The following is a 20,188-nucleotide window of genomic DNA, read 5'->3' on the forward strand; positions in this document are numbered from 1 at the left end:
GAATTTTAGGGAACGAGAGACCACTGTGGGCTGAAGAAAGAGCCATGGAAAGGCACATGTGACAGGGCTGTGAAGCAGGTCCAGGAGAATGGGTGGGGCAGGGGAAGAATACTCCAGGGGATGCACAAAGGGAGGGAGGCCAGATCCTGAGAGTGGTTTGGGGAGATAGGCAGCAGATGAGCTGGGCTGGGGCTGATGGTGGCCTCCAAGGCTTTGGCCAGCTCATAGAACACAAGAATCTCAAATAATCTCAACTCAAGAAGAGCCCTTGGGCATGAACCTTGGAAAAATGACACTTCCTCTTCCTAAGGCCCTTACTCATTAGCTCACTATTTTTCTATTCAGTACAGTCCCTGTCTGCCCACTTCTCTCCATCCTCCCTGCCAACACCTTCATCCTCATCATTGCCCACCTGAACTACAGGAACCACTTCCTAAATGGACTCCCAACTTCCAGTTTCTCTCTCCTCCCAACAAGAAGAAGTCTGTTCTCCACACAGCATCAAAAGCACCCTTTTTATGGTACAAATCTGACCAATTGAGCCTTCATGGGCTTCCCATTTCTCTCGGCATAAAAACAAATGTAAGGAGGACTTGAGGTGTCCTGTGAGATGAAGCCTCTGCCCCCAACAGCTCCACTCAGACCTGGGCCATGTGTCCCTGCCCCAGGCCTGCTTTTCCTGCACTCCTGAGACCTTTATTCCTAGACTCAAGGGCCAGATTAGTGCAGAAAGCCCTGGAAGGCTCACCCATCTCAACTCAAGTATTCATTCTTTAAGGAAATTTTCACTGACCTCCCTGCCTTGAAGCTCTTAATAAAGGGGCAGATTCAGGGAATAATTCAATAACTATGCATATGTCTCCTCTAGCTTACTATAAACTAGTCAGAGATGTGGATGACAGCCAGTTTGCTCATCCCCAACATCCAGCACAGTATTGCTAGTATAACAAAAGAAGTATTCAGTAAATGATTGCTGAAAGAAAGAAAGAAAGAATGAATGAATGAATAAACAAATCCCAAGAGAAATGTGATTGGGAAGCTCCAGCTATAACTGGAGGATCTTTGTTTATAGATGGAGAATAAAGATTATGAAAAAAACTATCAGCACGTGATACATTTTCCCCAGCTGACCAGCATCTAGTTATTACAGAATGTTGGTTTGACAAAAATCTCTTTATAAACACAGGGAAGCCACAAGGTAAATAAGATATTCGTGTTAAATATGGGCTACCTCAAGTATACACAATAGGACAATAACATTTCCTACAGGAATGAGTATTCACATTTATGTCAAGTGTAGCACACACACACACGCACATTATATGAATGCTGTGGTCTCCACTGATGAGAGCCAACAGGCTTGGGACTGTGAAGTCTTCCTGTTACACGGCTGGGATGCAGGTGAAAGGAGCAGCAGTGATGGAGGAGACCTGGTTTCTACTTGCCTGTTGAGTGACCTCAGAAAGTCCCCGGGCCTCTCTGATTATTAGTTTCCTCATTTACCAAAAAATAGACATAATTATATCCCCATTATAAGATGGTAGTTTGAACTAAATAAAATAAAGTGAAACTCCTTTAAAACTGTCCAGGGGAATTCCCTGGTGGTCCAGTGATTAAGACTCTGCCCTTCCACTGCCGTGGGCCCAGGTTTGATCCCTGGTCGGGGAACTAAGATTCCCACATGCCATGTGGTGTGGCACAAACAAAACAAAAAACTGTCCATAGCTAGCTAAGTTGTTATTATGACAGCTGTTGTAAATACTATCATTGGTAATATTACTATTACTTCAGCTTGAAGAGCTTGTCACGCTTATTTTAAGTCATTTGCTTATATTCACTGACTTTGGTTCACTGATGACAAATACTAGACATAAAATGAAAAAAAGGTTTTATTTTTAATGTCACAAATAGTCTTCATTTTAATTTGTTACACCTAATGTTATTTTGGGTTTACAATTATAAGCACTTTTATGTATTTGTTTAATACTAAAACAAACCTAGGAGATGGTTGTGTTGAGTTGGAGAACTCACAGATGAAGGAACTGAGGTGCTGAGCTTCAGTAACTTGGCTAAGATCTCATATCTGGTAACAGTAACAACAATAATAAAAGCAAATGTTTACATGGGGCTTACCCTGTGCCAGCACCATTCTAATTGCTTCCATACGTTAACTAATATAATTCTCCTAACAAAGCTATAAGGCAACTACCTTTACTGTCCCCATTTCACAGATGACAGAACCGAGGCCCATAGAGGTTAAGTAATTTGTCCAAGTCACAGAGCTTTAAACCTCTGGTGGCAGAGCAGGAATTTAAAGCCAGGCAGGGTCTTCCCTGTTAACTGAATGCTATACTAACTTTCACTTATTGGTGCCCTTTATCCAGCTCTCTATCTGCCTAAGTGAATTTTCTAGGTAAATGTTTATCACCTTAGTAACCAAATATTACTTCAGACACACTTTTCTCAAATTAATTAACAATTCCCTGTCATTTATGCAAAAGACACTATATACTGGGTAACTTTTTCCTGCTGGCCCAGGATCAATGTTATGGCTGCTGTGCTTTATCCATTCTGCCTCTTGTTTTATTTCAATTTTTGTAGGAGGGTTTCTTAGTCTCTCTTCTAGATATGTGCCATTTGATTGTGATTTTGCCACTTTGACTCTCTTGAGGGTTGTGAAGCTAGACTCCCTGTCAACTATAACTATTCCTAATACAATACTGAATAAGCTCTGAGTTGAGCCACCCCCACAGACGTGAGTGCATGACCTTTATTATGACTGTTGCAGATTTCAGCTGAGATGAAGGGAAGTCTGACTTCTAGATATGAATGAGCAACCATTTTACCAAACGAAAAACCATCTATTTTATTCAGTGCTCATTTTCATGTTTCTTTTTAATCACACATGTCAGGTGGATATATGAGTACACATAGAGTTCACTTTCCTGTGGAAGACCAAGTCTCAAAAATGTAAGACTCATTTCCAAATCCAAGCCACATAACCTGTTCCCAAGTTGACACTTTCTATCCCCCCCAATCTGCTTTATTGTTATCTTTTATTTCTCTCCTCCACGTAAAACATAATAGAAACAGCTAACATGTACCTGGCACTTCCTATGTACCTACCATAGTTCTAGGAAATTTGTCTGTACTAATTCATGTACTACTCACAACAACTCCACTGTATCTGTAAGGAAATTGAAGTTCCGAGATGAAGCCACTTGGCAGACATCCTGTGTCCAGCAGTGGCAGAGCTGGAATTTGAACCCATGCACCTAGCAAGAGAGTCTGAATTCTATGGACTCTGGGCTACCATCCCTGGGATCCTGGGCTCTGAGGGCACAGGGACTTGGTTATGCTCCCTTCTGGATGCCCAGTAAACTTCTACCTCCTCTCCACCTCTCCAAGGGCTCCACTCAGTCCATTCTGACTCTGACCTCAAAGTCTGACCAGCTGAGACAGGCAGAGTGACATTCCAGGCCCTTCTTTCACTTACTTGAGACTTTACTGGTTACACTTTCTTTTGCCTCACCTTTATCTGGCAGAGAGCCCTGGATCCATCAGATGGTCAATAAGTTGTCACTGAATGAGTCTCTTACCTGTATCAGAACAAAGTTTGTGATCAAGTAGTATAGTGTGACTGGGTAGCAGGATGATGTCCCAGAAATTGTACTTGACTGAATTAAAAGACTGATTTTTACCTTTTGTGAGCTGACCATGGAAATTTCACAATTCCAACCTTCAGTGTTTCTTTTACTTCTTTTTTAAGACTATTTTTTAGGGCAGTTTTAAGTTTACAACAAATTTGAGAGGAAGGTACAGAGATTTCCCATATACCCCCTACCCCTACACCTGCAGAGCCTCCCTCATTATCAAAATTACTTACCAGAATGGTACATTCATTACCAAGAATGAACCTACAGGGGCTTCCTTGGTGGCGCAGTGGTTGAGAATCTGCCTGCCAATGCAGGGGACAGGGGTTCGCGCCCTGGTCTGGGAAGATCCCACATGCCGCCGAGCAACTAGGCCCGTGCGCCACAACTACTAAGCCTGCGTGTCTGGAACCTGTGCTCCTCAACAAGAGAGGCCGCAACAGTGAGAGGCCTGCGCACCGCGATGAAGAGTGGCCCCCGCTTGCTGCAACTAGAGAAAGCCCTCGCACAGAAATGAAGACCCAACACAGCCATAAACAAACAAACAAACAAACAAATAAATAAAGAATGAACCTACATTGACACATCATAATCACCCAATGTCCATAGGTTACCTTAGGGTTCACTCTTGGTGTTGTACATTCTGTAGGTTTGGACAAACATATAATGACATGTATCCATCATTATAGTGTCGCACAGAGTATTTTCACTGTCCTAAAAATCCTTGTGCTCTGCCTATTCACTTCTGCCCCCCAACCTCAGCTAACCCCTGACAACCACTGATCTTTTCACTGTCTCCAAAGTTTTACTCTTTCCAGAATGTCATGTAGTTGGAATCATACAGTATATAGCCTTTTCAGACTGGCTTCTTTTCTTAGTAATATGCACTTAAGGTTCCCCCATGTCTTTTCATGGCTTGACAGTTAATTTCTTTTCAGCAAATTCCATTGTCTGGATGTACCACAGCTAATTTATCCATTCACCCACTGAAGGACATCTTGGTTGTTTGCAGGTATTGACAATTGTGATTAAAGCTGCTACAAACATCCATGTGAATGTTTCTAGTTTTTAGACATGTGAAAATTTATTAAGTATAAGGCACTGTGCACTTGATATGGGTTATACACATTTAGTCTTTAATATAATCCTATGAGGTGGGGGCTATTATTAGCCCATTGTACAGATAACGAAGCCACAGATAAGTGGCCACACAGCTAAAATGTTGGAGCCAGGATTCAAACCCACGCATGTCTGACTCAAAGCTTATCTCTTGCAAACTGCACTGTACTCTCTCTTTCCCATGTTAAACTTATGCCATATAACAACAGCTACCATTAAAATGATTATGGCATGAAATATAGACTGTGAATTGAAATAGTTTCCAAACCAAGGATCTTGAAATTAAAGTAAAACCTGGAAATTCAACATTCATCTTTTATAAATGAAAGCTTTACTGAATGCTGCGAAAAACAGTAACTTCTTGTCTTAGAGAATCATTCATTTAACCAGTATTTGTTGAGCCCCTGCTACTTGCAGGGTGCTATGACAGGTACAAAAAATGGTGAGGAAGACAAACCTGGCCTCTGTGCTCAGAGAGAGAGTCTAGAGGAGGAAGCAGAAAAGCAATTAGGCAACATTCAGAGAATGACTGGGGAGTGAGAGCAGGGTTGGGGAAGGTGCAAAAGTGGAGTCCATTGAAGGCAGTGTGAGCAACAGGTGACATCAGCACACACAGGAGAGAATGTGGCATGCTCTGGGAACAAAGATGGAACTGCTGATGGAAGGCCTAACTAAGAAGTGTGGATGAGGATGACAGGGAGTCTTGGCAGGAAGTGAAATGCCCTTATATGTTTTTTAGAAAGATCAGTCTAACTATAGACAGAAAAATGGATTAGATAGGGCCAAACTGCCATCAGGGAAGGTGGATGGGTGTTGAATTTAACCAAGAAACTGGTGGAAATTCTAATGTAGTGAGAAGGGATTTAGTGATGTGGGAATTGATTTGACATCTATTAAGAAGGTATAGCCTTGATAACCGGTGGAAATGCATAAGAGGCAGTAAGTGTCAAAGATATTGTCCAGATGTGGTTTTTGTATCTTGGGGCCCAAGACAGGGAATCCAAGGGCGAGGCACTCTGTGGGAATGGGGAAGATGGTGTTTAGGGTTGCGCACGTGTGGAGTTAACTCGCAGGTGGGTTTGGGGGTCTGGTGCTTAGTGGAGCAGCCTAGGCTGGAGGTGGAGGTTTTCAAGTAATCAGCTGACATGTGGTGCCTGAAGGCATGGAACTAAACAGGCTCACTCACGTTGAGTAGAGAAGCAGAGGGACTGTCAGAGCAGCATCATAACATAAGGGGAAGGCAGAGAAGGGACGCCCATAAAGGGTTTCATGAAGGAGCCTCCGGAGTGTAGGAGCAGATTGGAAGAGACACACTCAGGCTTCCTGTAACCAGAATAAGTCCTCATGGAACTGAAAGGACCATCACGCATGGTTGATGGCACTTTCCCACCATCCATCCGCCAACACCAACCCATCTGCTATGAGACAGGCTCACAGTGACTCCCGCACGCCCGACAGCCCGCACTCTCTGCCCTGCCTCCTGCCGAGGGGAGCTCACTCCGAGGCCTCGGATTGCTCCACATCTCCCTGGAGACCCTGCCTGAACCCGCGCGCCGGCAGAGGAACGCCCGCTCCGGCCCCACTCACCGCGCCCAAGGGAGGGCCCCTCCTTCAGGCCAAGCTCGAAATCGCCCTTCTCATCGTCTCTGCTACTGTCACGCTGCTGTGGATCGGGGGCCCGTCCTCCTCTCCCCTAGCCCGCGCCTGGTCCCCTCCACCTCGGGGGCACTGCTGCCAGCAGCACCGTTGGTGCATCAATCCAATCCTCCTTCCGGCCACGAAACCGGCGCGTCCTCAGCCAATGCCGACACCTCTTCTTCCACTGGCGGGCGCCCCAGCCAATCAGCGGTAGCCGTGCTGCGGCCCGCCGAACGCCGTGGCGACGGGGACGCCGGCCTCGGGTTGCCGCAGCAACCAGAGACGCGCAGGGCCGGGCCGCAGCGCGCGCTGTGGGGTGGGGCTTGAGGGCCTCGCGGCGGCAACCGCCTCACCCCGACCTCAGCCTGCCTGCCACCCAGGGTTTCCTAAACGCTGTCGGTTTTTCTGGACTCGGTGTGTCAACCTTCAGCATTTGAAATAAAATGGGTAGGAGAGAAAACAGCTTCATTTTGGGGTGTTTAATTTCAAGAATTGCTATGGACTAAAAATCAGTTATCTTCCAAACCAGATATTTAGTTTGAAAAGGATCAACGGTACCTGCTGAATAGCTTTCGTGTAACGTGGAGACAGTTTCAGCGACTCCGGCGTGAAAGTACGAGTGAGCTGTGTGGGACACCTGTCACTAGTTCGTTTTGTGGCACTGGGCAAGGCTCTTCACCTTTTGTGAAAGTCTGAAGCTTCTTTTTATTGAAAAAATTTTAATTTTATTAAAGCTTTTAAAAAAATACTCAACTTTACACTGTGAAGCTTCAAAAAATGAAAAATATTGAGCGCTTATTTTGTGCCAGGGACTGTTCCAAACTCTTTCCTCGTTATTTCACCTACTTTTCACATCATCCGCTTTATTTATTTATTTATTTTATTTTATTTTATTTTATTTTTCTCTGCGTTGGGTCTTCGCTGCTGTGTCCGGGCTTTCTCTAGTTGCAGCGAGCGGGGGCTACTCTTCGTTGCAGTGCACGGGCTTCTCATTGTGGGGGCTTCTCTTGTTGCAGAGCACGGGCTCTAGGCATGAGGGCTTCAGTAGTTGAGGCACACAGGCTCAGTCGTTGTGGCTCGCGGTCTTAGTTGCTCTGCAGCAGGTGGGATCTTCCTGGACCAGGGCTTAAACCCGTGTCCCCTGCATTGGCAGGCGGAGTCTTATCCATTGCGCCACCAAGGAAGCCCCCATCTGGTTATTTTTCATCCTAGCTTAGAGTTGTAACATGGAGGCCCACAGGGCAGAGCTGGTAAGTGATGGACGCAGGGGAGAACCTAGAATTTCAACCCAGAGCCCAGCCTTAACCACCATGCTGTCTGTCCCCTGGACAATTTAATCTAGGACCTACTCAATCCCATCTTAATGTTGCTCCAAGTGCCCGCAAGAATGTCTATTAGTGTGGTGATTCAGTCTCCCAAAACCTGATTTAAAATGAATACAGTGAATGCTTCCCTGATGTTTCTCTGCTTTGAATAATAAGGAAAAGTAGGCCTAATGGAATAACAACACTTAGGTTTGAGTACTTGAAAATACATATTTAAAACTAAAACAGTAAGGTACCATTTTGGAAATACGGAAAGGTGAGATGAAAGTCAAACTCAGGTGAATGGAGCAGAACTAATTATACTTCAGAGAACATAAAACCAGCAGAAATAATGTTACCAATCAAAACACAGAAAGTTGAGAGGGGAAGGCAGACTGATGCTGAGTAGAAAAAGTATTCTCTACAGACATTTAAAATATTATGCAGGAGACAAAATTACTCCTCTGAACTTTTCTTCATCAGAATATTGAATGTGCTTCCCACCTTTCTTCTTCTCCTCTCTTAAAATCTTAAACCAATGTTTTGGCCTTCCCTGAATGTAACTGACTGAAAGTTGCAGAGATGATTATGAGTCATGGGACACACTGCAGGAGAGGAGCACCACACCCACCCAGGGACCACACTGTACTCTGTAATGTGAGAAATATACACGACCCCAGAGGGGTCACGCCTGCATTAAGCTCATGGCTGATGTGGTAGGGTCCAAATCTGTAAGACCTAACATCCCCTTCTGGTATTTTTGAATACCCCTTTTACTATCCTGAGGTGAATCCACAGATAATGAAAATTACATACTTCGGAAGTATAAGTAATGTGGTAACTATAACATAAGGAATGAATAAAATTAACTTAAATAGGTATTAAAATAAATATTCAGAATCAACAAGAAGAAAAATATAATTCCCCAAATTTCTAAAATACCCCTTGATCACTGGTCTAGAACAAAAACAAAAAGAGGGCATTTTTTTTGTTTGCGGTACGCGGGCCTCTCACTGTTGTGGCCTCTCCAGTTGCGGAGCACAGGCTCCGGACGCACAGGCTCAGCGGCCATGGCTCACAGGCCCAGCCGCTTCGCGGCATATGGGATCTTCCCGGACCAGGGCACGAACCTCTGTCCCCTGCATCGGCAGGCGGACTCTCAACCACTGCACCACCAGGGAAGCCCCAGACACTCTTGAGTGGAGGCAGGAGAATGATCTTACAGAACAGAGCACAAGGCAGAGCACAATTTGAAGAAAATGCAAAACTTAAATTGAGCTTTGCAAGAATAGCAGAGAAACAGAAAGGAAGGTTTTCCAAACAATAGGAATGTTTTCATTAAAAGCATAGAGGTAGTGAGATAAAGGTTACAGAACTGATACTGGAGAGATCAGATTATACCTTAAGGAGCAAGATCAAACAAAAACTAGTGAGAAACTCGCTATTTCCCTTCTTCTCCCCGCCCCCAACCCCCACAAAAATCTCAAAGTTCTGTTGATAGGAATAATAAATTGACAAATTCATTGTGGGATAGCAGAAACTTTACAGTGCAGAAAACACAGGAGGAAATTGTTACATATGTGCCTAATGGAAAACAAACCAAGGCCTGTCATTAGCTATTACTAAAAAAATTTCATAATGAAATTAGCCATTAAAAACAAAAAAGCCTTGAGTCTATGAAAGTTCAGTATTAACATGCTCATTACATATCGTGTAATGTGATGTGTTTATTACATATCCCATTGCAAAATTCTAAACAGATGTGTTTTAAAATAGGGAAAATAATGGACCAGCCTATCTTAAAGGGCTTTAATTTCAGTATTTATTAACTATCAAAAAATCACTGTGAAACACACACTATTTTGTTTCGTCTTCTTTTCTCACTGTTTCCTCTTTTCTGTCTTCTGCTTAGGAAAATTAGGAGGCAGGAAATAGAAATCACTTATTTTTCTCCATCCTCTATCAGTTAGTTCTCATGAGAAAGACATGCAGCTCTTCTAATATCAAAATAAAGACAATATTCAACAACTGATTCACCAGACTTTTATTGATCTTTCAACTTCAATAACATCTCCAAAAATAGTTTTCTTCTAATATTATGAAACAGATTTGAAAAGCAGGATTATTCACATTAGAGACTTGGTAGATACTTGTACTTCATATAGATGAAAAATATCACTTCTACATTTTAAATGTTTACTTTGGATTTTATTATAAAAGAAAATATTATCATTGTATAATTATAAAAGTCATAAAAATTAGAACTATACTGTTATTATTATACCAAGCTATCAAATACTGTATAAATGAACAATAAAATTCAATTTCTATTTATTTAAATGTAGTAAACATTGGAAGAGAACCCCCCTACAAAAAAAAACCTCTTAATATGAAAGTAACAAAAGAAAAGCCACAACACAAGAATCAATCAATGCACAAAAATCTGATTAAAAAAACAACTGTTAACAATTACTCTAAGTCAACTGCAGAAGTCAATATATGCTAATTAAATTTTTAAAAATGATCTTTAGACAATTCCATTTCCAACTATGTTTTTCTATTATTGACACTCACATTACTTTTTGAAAAGTTAGAAAAGAACCAACTTTACATTAAAATTGCCATATTGTGAAGTATGAACACTATTTTAAATTTTGGATGTCCTTAAACTCTTTAAAAAACTCTTCTAAAAAAATAAATAATTGTTGGACTAAACCAAAAGACAGTTCACATAGTTCTACTGCATATGACAACAATGATGTGATCTACATAAATAAATTTAAAACATTAAATTATTTAATTTAAACATTTTTGAATTACAATGTTATATTAATGGCTTACACATCCGAAATCTGAGCACTTTAAAACAGGATTCACATGTTACACTGGTGAGCACATTTACAGAACTGATATACATGATACAATCCTTTAAAAACAACCAGCTCTGGTGTCATACCTCTGTTTCGGAAACCATTTTCCTTTTTACAGAATTTTGAACCTGATTTTGCAAACGGTAAAAGTTATAAAGCTATTATATATATACATAAACTTTAGGTATATGGAAGAAACATTATTTTTAGATGGAGAAAATGAAAGTAATTTTGAGTGGTAAAGAAATCTGCTTTATAAATACATGCGTTAGCACATAAAAAATTCTGTCCTACACATTTTATATGCTTGGCAAATATGAACAATGATATGCCACAGCTTTTTTAAACAACTTGAGATTTATGATTGACAACATCATTCACACAAGCACACTCACATATACAACACCCATTAGAAAGATCGTGTGCCTCACTTTGTATATCTAACATCATTAGAGAATATATGGCATCATCCTTTTATCATAAGGAAGTTATTAGTTCATTGTCTTCTCAAAAGCGGCAATTTTAGAGTGAAATAGCATTCAAGTGAAAGTGAATTTCAGATGGTCAACATGAGGATGTATTACAGTCCTTGTAAACAGACGTCTATAAATAAATAAAATAGGTGGAGGAAAGAGTATCCTGAGGTGGCCCTGCGGCCAGGGTACTCAGTAGCACTGAGCTCCATCCTGGAAACAAAGGCATCTGAAAAAGTGCAGGGCTGTTTATATGAATTTATTTTATAAATGGAATATGCACAGGTTTAATTCTTTTTCACCTTGAGGTAAATCAGTACATAGCAATTACTACTGCTCATCTATACCTGTTTAAGGCAACATTTAAAAAGCAATATATGTAGTAAATTACATTTTCACTGTCTTTCAAAGAATGCTATCCATGACTGTTATTTTTCAAAAATAGTGGAAAAATATCATAACCACATAAAACAAGCTATTACTTAAACATGAGTTACCTTTGCTTTTCAATGGAGTAGTCAATCAGATCATTTTGTAAGTCAAGTAGTCAAAAGAAAGCAGAAACTATTAACAATCAGAAACAGTAAAAACACTGAGTGCAAAGCATTTTGCACGTCATGGTTTTTCTGGCACTGGACAACTAGTATTCATAAATAAAACCACATAAACACTATGATCCCAGGTAGATTTCAGTTCAAATTTTAAAATTACTTCCCGTAAAAAAGCACATTTGTTAACCCTGTGACATCCAGACACTAGGGAATGGTGTAAGGAAATCCTCTTGTTCAGGTTCATCAGGGGAGATACAAAATCACAGCAGCAAATACTGGGGTCTTTGGAAATGATTCTGTTGCAATGAATAAAAAGGAATCACTTCAATGGAAGCTCATAAACAGTAACAAGCACCATGGGTAATACTCTCTCATCAAGTGCTGACAGCATCTCTCTTCTTTAGGTAGTACCAAATGGTGCCAGCTACATTTTCTAAAGAAAATCAGCTACATTTCCAACCTCCCATATGAGGCAGAAGTTGAATCCATTATTTTAACTAGAATTAGATCACATGGTCTTAGATGAGGAAATTTTATTAGTTAAGTAGTTTAGAATGGATTGCTAGAATTGCTAAAATATCAGCTTTTGGCATTGCTCATGATCTTCTATAAGATCAATTCTTCATACTTTTGTACTTTAATTAAAAATGATTAAAGGAAGCATTGGAATTTCATTAAAATTTTCATCCTAACATTCATGTTATTATTTTCGATATTTCAGTGGCTTCTCAATACTCATTTGGTTTTTAGAAATCATCCTCTTGCCAAATCAGTTTCACAACCCCATTCATCCAGTCCTACAGGCTTAACAAGAACAACATTTATTTATTTCATATGGAGGTAAAAGTATATAAAAGATGACTAAAAAGATTTGCTAGAAGTTAAAAAGACAGCTCAGAAAAGCAAAATCTAAATAAAACATACAAACACAAACTAGGAAGAATGTCATCAATCTGAGCTATACATAATAGGTCTAAATTTCTTTTAAAATACAAATATGGCAGTGCTTTATATCAAAGATGTAAAATCTATCAACTGCTCTCAGATAATAAACCATAAATGCAAGTGAGCACCAACTATTTATATTAACAATTTACTCTATATTTGTTACCTTTTCAAATGTTTATATAATATTTAAGCATCATATCAATTAAAATAAATAAAGTATTTTAAAATGAAATCTTAAATATTACCTATACGACAGAAAGAACAACGTAAACAGAAAATGAAAGGTAATTCATAATAAACTAATACTGATCATAAACCCACTTAAGAGAATTCTGACTCCTGATTATTTAATCATACTACTTATAATAGAAAAATAATCAAGAACTTGAACCTTAATTCAAACTAAACCACATTTTAAGTAAAGGACAGCAAAAGCAGAGAATAGAGTGGGCATTTGGGGCTCTAATAGAGTACTAGGATTCAGAAAAAAATTTCTACAAAGGCAACAAAATTTAACTATCGTAAATTGGTATTTTATAGCTTTTAAAATTCATAAACTAATGAGTGGTATGGGAGTTAAATTATAAAATCACCTGCAATTATACTTGTCTATTTGAATGGAGACCTAGATGTGGAGGTTTTAAAGTTTAAAATAAATTTCAAAAACATAAAGGTCAAAATTGTAGTTCTTATCTAGAAAGTTTCCACTGTTCTACCTCTATAGGGAAAAAGTTCCCATCACCTGTGAAACATCATGGACATGCACGTAATGCAACACACACACAGCAGCCAGGATACAGCCCCATCTGTGCCCCAGCACTGGCAGAGACGCCCTGTTCTTCCCACAAAGCACTAGCAGAAAGGAAGTAATATGGGAACATTTCTAGCAACTCAATGAAAAAATTTAAATACGTATCACTTAAGGTTGGTATGGACTGCCACTGATGAACAAACAGATTTAAAGAAAAGTAGACTGAATGCATTTCCCACATTTTTCTATTGCAGAACTGAAAAAAATTTTCCAACAGAAAAATAAATATTTGAGTAGTAAGAATCATGTACCTCACTTCTAAGAGACCATTTCATTATATACAGTCTCCATGGTGCTCCTAACGAACTTCAGACACTACTTCAAAAAACCCCATAGTCATGCATAAATGGCATGACATACAATATTGCTATATATAGTGACATGAAATATTATATATACATACACATATATATGTATATATATCTATAAATAATTCCTCTTGGTTCAATTCTATAATGAAGTTTCAGCATCCATGTATTTCTTTGTTGGTTCATCTTCAAAACTTATTTTCATACTTACAGGTTTTTCAGGGCTATTTAAAACAAAGAATGAGAATAAATAATTTTGAAATGGTTAAATATTACATTCAAACATGGCCAACAGTAAATATCCATAAGAGCTTTTTGAGACAACTATTAATACCATAAACATACAACTTGCTATTACTATTTACTGCTTTCTTTTCATATCAGTAAACTTAACTGGAAAGGCAAATATTAAAAAGTCTTAGTTTTTTAAAGATATTTTTGCCACTAAATTTCACATTTTTCTTACAACTGAAGAGGAGCTCCTTAAAATTGGTCAGTGTATGATGACTGTGCTTGACTTAATAGTTTTACTTTATATGTGAACAGTTGTAGCATTTGACTTTTATTTTACTGACAAATTCATTAAAAATTAATCTTTGTCAATATAAATAAGCATCAAATAATTTCCTGAAAAATGTAACAAATCTTATCTCCCCAAATTTGGTTCACAAATACAAGATCAAAATACAATTCTACATTTTCAAGTTAATATCAAATACAATGATTCCATGTATATGGATTTAACTGATTAACTGATTTAATTGTAACATGAATATCTGGGCTTTGAAAATTTTGCAAAAGATAGAAACACGCTATGGTTTGCTGCCTTCTCCAGACAAAACTGAAGGAAGATAACCCAAACATTTTTCTGTTCAACAATGTAACAAAACATTCCCTTTCTTCCCATGTGATTTTGAATTGAGGGGCAACCTGAATGAAAGGCAGAAGTATAAAAGACAAAATAATACTACTGTAAGGTCTTTCTATTTATCCTAACTATACTAACATTCTGGGCCAGGGGTTCTGACAAGGTGTGAAAAATTACTAAGAGTAAAAAGAGTATCTAGTGAAATTCTGGCTGCATGAAATAATCCAAAAAGTTTAACTTAAAAACTTTTGAGATCAAAGATAGAAGTGAAGGAAACAGTCTAGCTTAGAGAATTAAAACTCAAGAAATGATGAGAGAAAAGCCAAAAGAGTTGATAACTGAGATTAAGTAGGAGCAAGGTTCTAAAAGGAGGTAGGGAAAGATATCTTGGAGAAAAACCTAATCAATCATTATCAAAAGACAGTTGCCAGAAAGACAATAACTAAGCAGAAATAGCTATGTGATTGCTTGCCTGGAAAAGTTTTAATTTTTGACACCCAAGCAGAATATACTGACACCCAACACAGCATCTGGCACAAAGTGTACACCAAAAAAAATAGTTGTTGACTATGAATGACTGAGTACTCTACAGGATAGTACCTAATTTCTCCAGAGACCTAAGGGATCAACGTACTAATGATTATCAAGCCAGAATTCCTGAGGTTTAGGTCTTGAAGTGAGTGGGAAGGAAAGAAAAAAGGGTTATTACATAACAAGAAATATAAGGAAGGGGTTATGAAACAGTTGTGTAATACATGGTCCATTATAAAACTGAATGGCCTTTACACCCATGGATTAAATTTCTTACAAATATCTTCTAGGAAAATGTTTACCTCACCAGAAGAAATAGTGGGCTGAAACAAAGCAAAACAAAAGAAAGCCTTTTTTTTTTGGACCATCAGAAAGCATGATTGAGGTAGTATTCTATTTTAGTATTCAATCCCTAGTAATTATCTTTCTTTATATGGTTTCTGATCTTTTATATATGTATTCCTTATGTATATATTCATTTTTATTACAAAACAATTCTTTTTTGAAATAGGCAACTATAACTTTAAAAAATAACAAAACAATCAGCACCTATATGTTTCCAGTATACAGTGAAATGATGGATAGATGAAAGGAAGAAGGAAGAAAAAGAGGAAGAAAAAAAGGTTGGTTTTATTAAGTAAAGACAATGGTTTTCCTGAATAGCTATCCATAAGTAAACTGAAAGTTGGCTATAGTTAGAAAATGCATAAATCATTACAGCTACCTCGTGTTAGATCTGGTTACTTTGGCATTCTCAGTATTCATGGACAGTGCCTTCCACTGTGCAGTTTTGGCCATTTCATCTGATATGTTAACAACTGAGGGATCAACACTGAAGAACAAATACACTTTCTGGTTAGTATTCAGTACTTGCAAAAGCATTAATATTGTCATTCCTATTATCTGTATCATATTTGCTTTCATCAACTTAAAATTGAGAAAACTCTTTGTCATGCACTTAAACCAAGATCTAGCAAGATAGCAGTATTTTGCAGTTCTATTATAAAGGTCTCAAGGGGAACTGCATCTTTCTTTATAATCAAAACTAGCAATGAGACTAATTAAATTGGCAATGATGCCCAAAGGTGATTATCTTGGCTATAAGTATACTATTGAAATAACATAAAGGAATATATTAATGTGCTTATAAATATAAAAAGTGATACAGCCTCAAGTCAGTTAGAAAACTTTTATAATCTGAACAAATGTCAATTGCAGCAAACAACTATCCAAAGTATGTAAAGAAAAATTACAATTAGGATTAAAAAAACTTTTTTTCATAGCTTTTTTTTTTTTTTTTTTTTTTTTTTGCAGTACGCGGGGCTCTCTGTTGTGGCCTCCCCAGTTGCGGAGCACAGGCTCCAGACGCGCAGGCTCAGTGGCCATGGCTCACGGGCCTAGCCGCCCCGCGGCATGTGGGATCTTCCCGGACCGGGGCACAAACCTGTGTCCCCTGCATCTGCAGGCGGACTCTCAACCACTGCGCCACCAGGGAAGCCCTTTTTCATAGCTTTTAAAAATCATTAAAAATAATTCTGGAAAATGGGACACTTTAAAATTAGAAATTAAAATACTTCAACAGATAACACACAAAAAAGGTTTATAAGTACGGCTTTTAGCTGTTATTACCATATCAGTAGTATTTTTAGTATGAAGGTGTTACTATATAAAATTTATCAAAATCCAAATACTGTCCTTTCATTATAAGAAACAAATGTAACCATTCCATGTCTCTGTGAAATATTGCAAAAATTACCTCAAGACCCCAAATCCAATAATAAAGATATGCATAATAATTTTGGGCTCAAGGTTGTCAGTTTGGAGTAACATGAAAGTACTAGGAAATTAACAGGAATATATCTGCAAGTCCTTTTTCTTCACCAAAAGGAAAACATTTCATGCAAACAAGCGACAAATACAAATGTCAAATGAGATGTTAAATTAACAATGTGCTGGCAGCCAGGTTATAAATGACTAAAGAGCAGTCATCTGTTCACACTTTAAATCTGCATGTCGTTTATGATGTAAGACTGCACTAAAGAGTGACGCGACCACTGGAGACTCTCTAGGAATGGCTGCTTCACTAAGTGAAGTTTTTAAAAGTGCACAAATTTGGACACCCAAATTCACCATGGCAGAGCCATCCAACTTGAAACTCTCTCTACCCCAAGAAAACATTTTTTTGCTCAGTTGCCAACTTCAAATAACTGAAGAGAGAAGTTCTTGAAGCACTTTCTAGCTTCTAAATGATCTTCTCTAAGCAAGAACATTCCCGTTAGTAGAAATTGAGACCTTTTTTGAAGAAAGTATACATTTTGTTTTTCCCCAAAATAAAACTAGATGGGAAAAATTTTATCTACATTAAATAAATTATTTTCATATTTTATAGGACTTTATGGTTTCCAGATGCTTTCATATGTTATCTCATTCCATTTTCATGGCAAGTAATCCAAAGCTACTTAAGATTTAAAATTCTGGCAAATAAACAGGTCAGCCAGTTCCTGGCATTCTGGATGTTCAAGTTTTAATACAAATGACATTAATCATGGCTCACGTCATCATTTAAAAGACAAAAGTAAATATACATATACCCATTCTTTTTGTTAAATATTTGACAGTGTAAGCATGGACTCCATTTAAATTTGTCAAGATCCATGTGTAATCACAGTGAGGAAGAGATAATGCAGGACCTGCAGAAATTAAGTGGCAAACCATCTCAGCAAACCGGTGAGTCATCAGTAACTATCACAGCAGTTCCTATACTCTTTTTAGCAACAAAGTCAATACATTAATTCATTTAGCAAACATTTACAGAAACTAGAGAAGCAGAGCACTCTATCTGGATCTATCAACATGTCTAGACCTGGCATTTAATTTTAGGTAGATACAAATTTGAGGGAAAATCATGAAAGGTGACAAAGAATAATACCAATGATAAAAGTTAATAATACCAATGACAAAAAGTATTAGAGAAAAATTACTTGTGAATTCATTTATCAAAACTAATCAACATGTACAAGTCCAAATGTGCCCTTATAAAAACTATAAAGATAAGTTAAAAATGAAAAAAGGTTGAAGCAACATAATGAAATATCAACAAACATTTTCCATTAACTGGTCAAGGAAGAAACCTATACATATTCTAAAACTGACTTTTCTTCTATAAATGGCCAGTCATAAATAGAATAAATGTGTAGAAGAATCAGATGTGTACATAAATAATAGAGGTTTTTAATCTACAAAAAAGCTTACATTTCCCAACCTCTATATTTAGTTCTTAGATTCAAATATAAATCGCCAAAACCATACGTGATAAACTATATATAAAACTTAATTTTCCCCTAGTATGAGCCCTCACTGCCAATGGTCAAATCACACCTTTGGAAACCGCAGGAGAGTTCTAGGGCCTCTAAACATAGTCACATTGTCACAGGTTATCAAAAAATGGATTACAAATGTTTATTTTCCAGCATACACCAACCCCAGCCATAATGAAAGGCAGAAAAAAAAAAAAAAGCTGTACTACTGAGAGAATGGGAATATTCTAAGACTGATTTTAAACTTCACTGAAACAGAAGGAGTGATGAACGACAAGACAATCTCTGCTTGGCATGGATGCCAAGGTCTCCTTCACTCCTCCCTGCAAGTGAGAAGGGGGGTGAGCCAGTGACTTTCTTTTCCACCTGCAGGAAGCCCTCCTTTAGCCCACATGTCAGATGCAGTGTTTGTCATCTTTTAAAAAACAGGTAACACGACTTTAAAGAAACATTGCATGGCTTATTCATGCATCTGACATGTATATGAAGCACATTTTAAAGGATGAAGCTGCATCTCACCTGTATTTTAGCGCCTTAACTGGAATCTGCAAGAGGCTTCCCCCTTCAAATGGAAGATGCACAGTATCTTCACCAGCCTGAAGCATTCTCTCAGCTTCCTTTAAAGCACATACATGAAGAGATTACTTTTCCCAGAATATTTCCAGGAGGACCAATTAATATATTAATATCTTAAAGAATCAGAAAACCAAACTGACAATATTATTTAATCTGCCATGACTGAAAATTTTACCATGAACACATACTTGTAGCACAAGCTGAAAACAACCACTTGTAAAGATTTTAAGAGGTTGTAACTTTCACTTCTATAAGTCAATCACTGATACTGTTAAAATATCAATTTAGCTACATAAATTTTATTATCAATTATTACATAGGCATACAATGAGCGACAAAATTCTGTGAAACCTCATAACTCTCATTATAATATAAGCAAAACCTCACTTGGATAAGGCAGGGTTTCTCAATCTCAGCAATACTGACATTTAGAGCCAAACAATTCTTTGTCTGGGAGGCAGTCCTGTGTATGCAGGATGTTCAGCAGGCCACTAGATGCCAGTAGCAGCCCCTTTTTAACCATCAGAAAGTCACCCCAGGTTGAGAACACCTTAGCTAAGAAACAGCCAAAATCATGACACAATTATAATGGGGAGGGTGGGCAGTACAGGAAAGACAGAAAGAGCATTCCCTCCTCTGTCTTACTGATAGAAATCCCACTACTTGGGGGTGGCGATGCACCCAGTTTTAACAAAAATAATACAAGATAAAAAAATAAAACCTAAACTAAATTTCCCAGCACTCCTTGCAACTCAGTGTGGTGCCAGTGGAAATTCCTGGATGTCATTTCTGGATGGCAGGGTGGAGATGCCCACGGTCTACCTCCTGCTGTCTCTGATGCTGACATGACAGCTCAAACTCAGCAGCCCTTCTGACCCATCAGGGGATTCTGAGGATGGAAAGTCTATGCCGAGCTGGGAGAAAAGCAGCAGAATTCCTGATAACTTTGTGGAGCCATCACACCAGATCACTTACTTTCAAGATTCCTTTTATAGGAGAAAAAAAGCTCTTGTGTCTAAGCCAGATTTACTTTTGTTTTGTGATATGCAAATAACCTTATTCTCCCTGATACAGGAATAAGCAAGCAATTTTACCTAAGTATTTTATAAATAGATTGTATCCTATTTGAAAAATCATCAAATTCATAAAAATTTACATACATATATAGCTTTGAAGGAAACAAAGCTCTTAAAAATTTTGGAGACTCAATTCAAATGTTTT

The 20,188-nt window shown here is 38.2% G+C and overlaps 2 protein-coding genes across 6 annotated transcripts in view; both read right to left on the reverse strand.

The window, feature by feature from the left end:
• The window catches only part of NEK10 (NIMA related kinase 10), a 290,867-nt gene extending 284,345 nt beyond the window's left edge, over window positions 1-6,522 (reverse strand). The window contains exons 1-2 of the mRNA XM_060109508.1: window positions 6,360-6,522; window positions 3,533-3,599 (exon numbers count right to left, since the gene is read on the reverse strand). The gene's annotated coding sequence lies outside the window, so the exon portion shown is untranslated. The remainder of the gene's footprint in view (window positions 1-3,532; window positions 3,600-6,359) is intronic.
• A 3,966-nt stretch (window positions 6,523-10,488) lies between these two features.
• SLC4A7 (solute carrier family 4 member 7) overlaps window positions 10,489-20,188 on the reverse strand; it is a 125,769-nt gene continuing 116,069 nt past the window's right edge. For 3 of the 5 annotated variants that reach the window (XM_060109339.1, XM_060109342.1, XM_060109341.1), the window contains 3 exons: window positions 18,911-19,008; window positions 15,799-15,906; window positions 10,489-13,899 (listed from right to left, as the gene is read on the reverse strand). In XM_060109339.1, the coding sequence (XP_059965322.1) occupies window positions 13,818-13,899; window positions 15,799-15,906; window positions 18,911-19,008 (288 nt within the window). In that variant the 3' untranslated portion in view covers window positions 10,489-13,817. The remainder of the gene's footprint in view (window positions 13,900-15,798; window positions 15,907-18,910; window positions 19,009-20,188) is intronic. The other 2 variants (XM_060109344.1, XM_060109340.1) reach the window with 1 other exon arrangement.

This window comes from Mesoplodon densirostris, chromosome 10, assembly GCF_025265405.1.
Source record: "Mesoplodon densirostris isolate mMesDen1 chromosome 10, mMesDen1 primary haplotype, whole genome shotgun sequence".
Taxonomy (NCBI): Eukaryota; Metazoa; Chordata; class Mammalia; order Artiodactyla; family Ziphiidae; genus Mesoplodon; species Mesoplodon densirostris.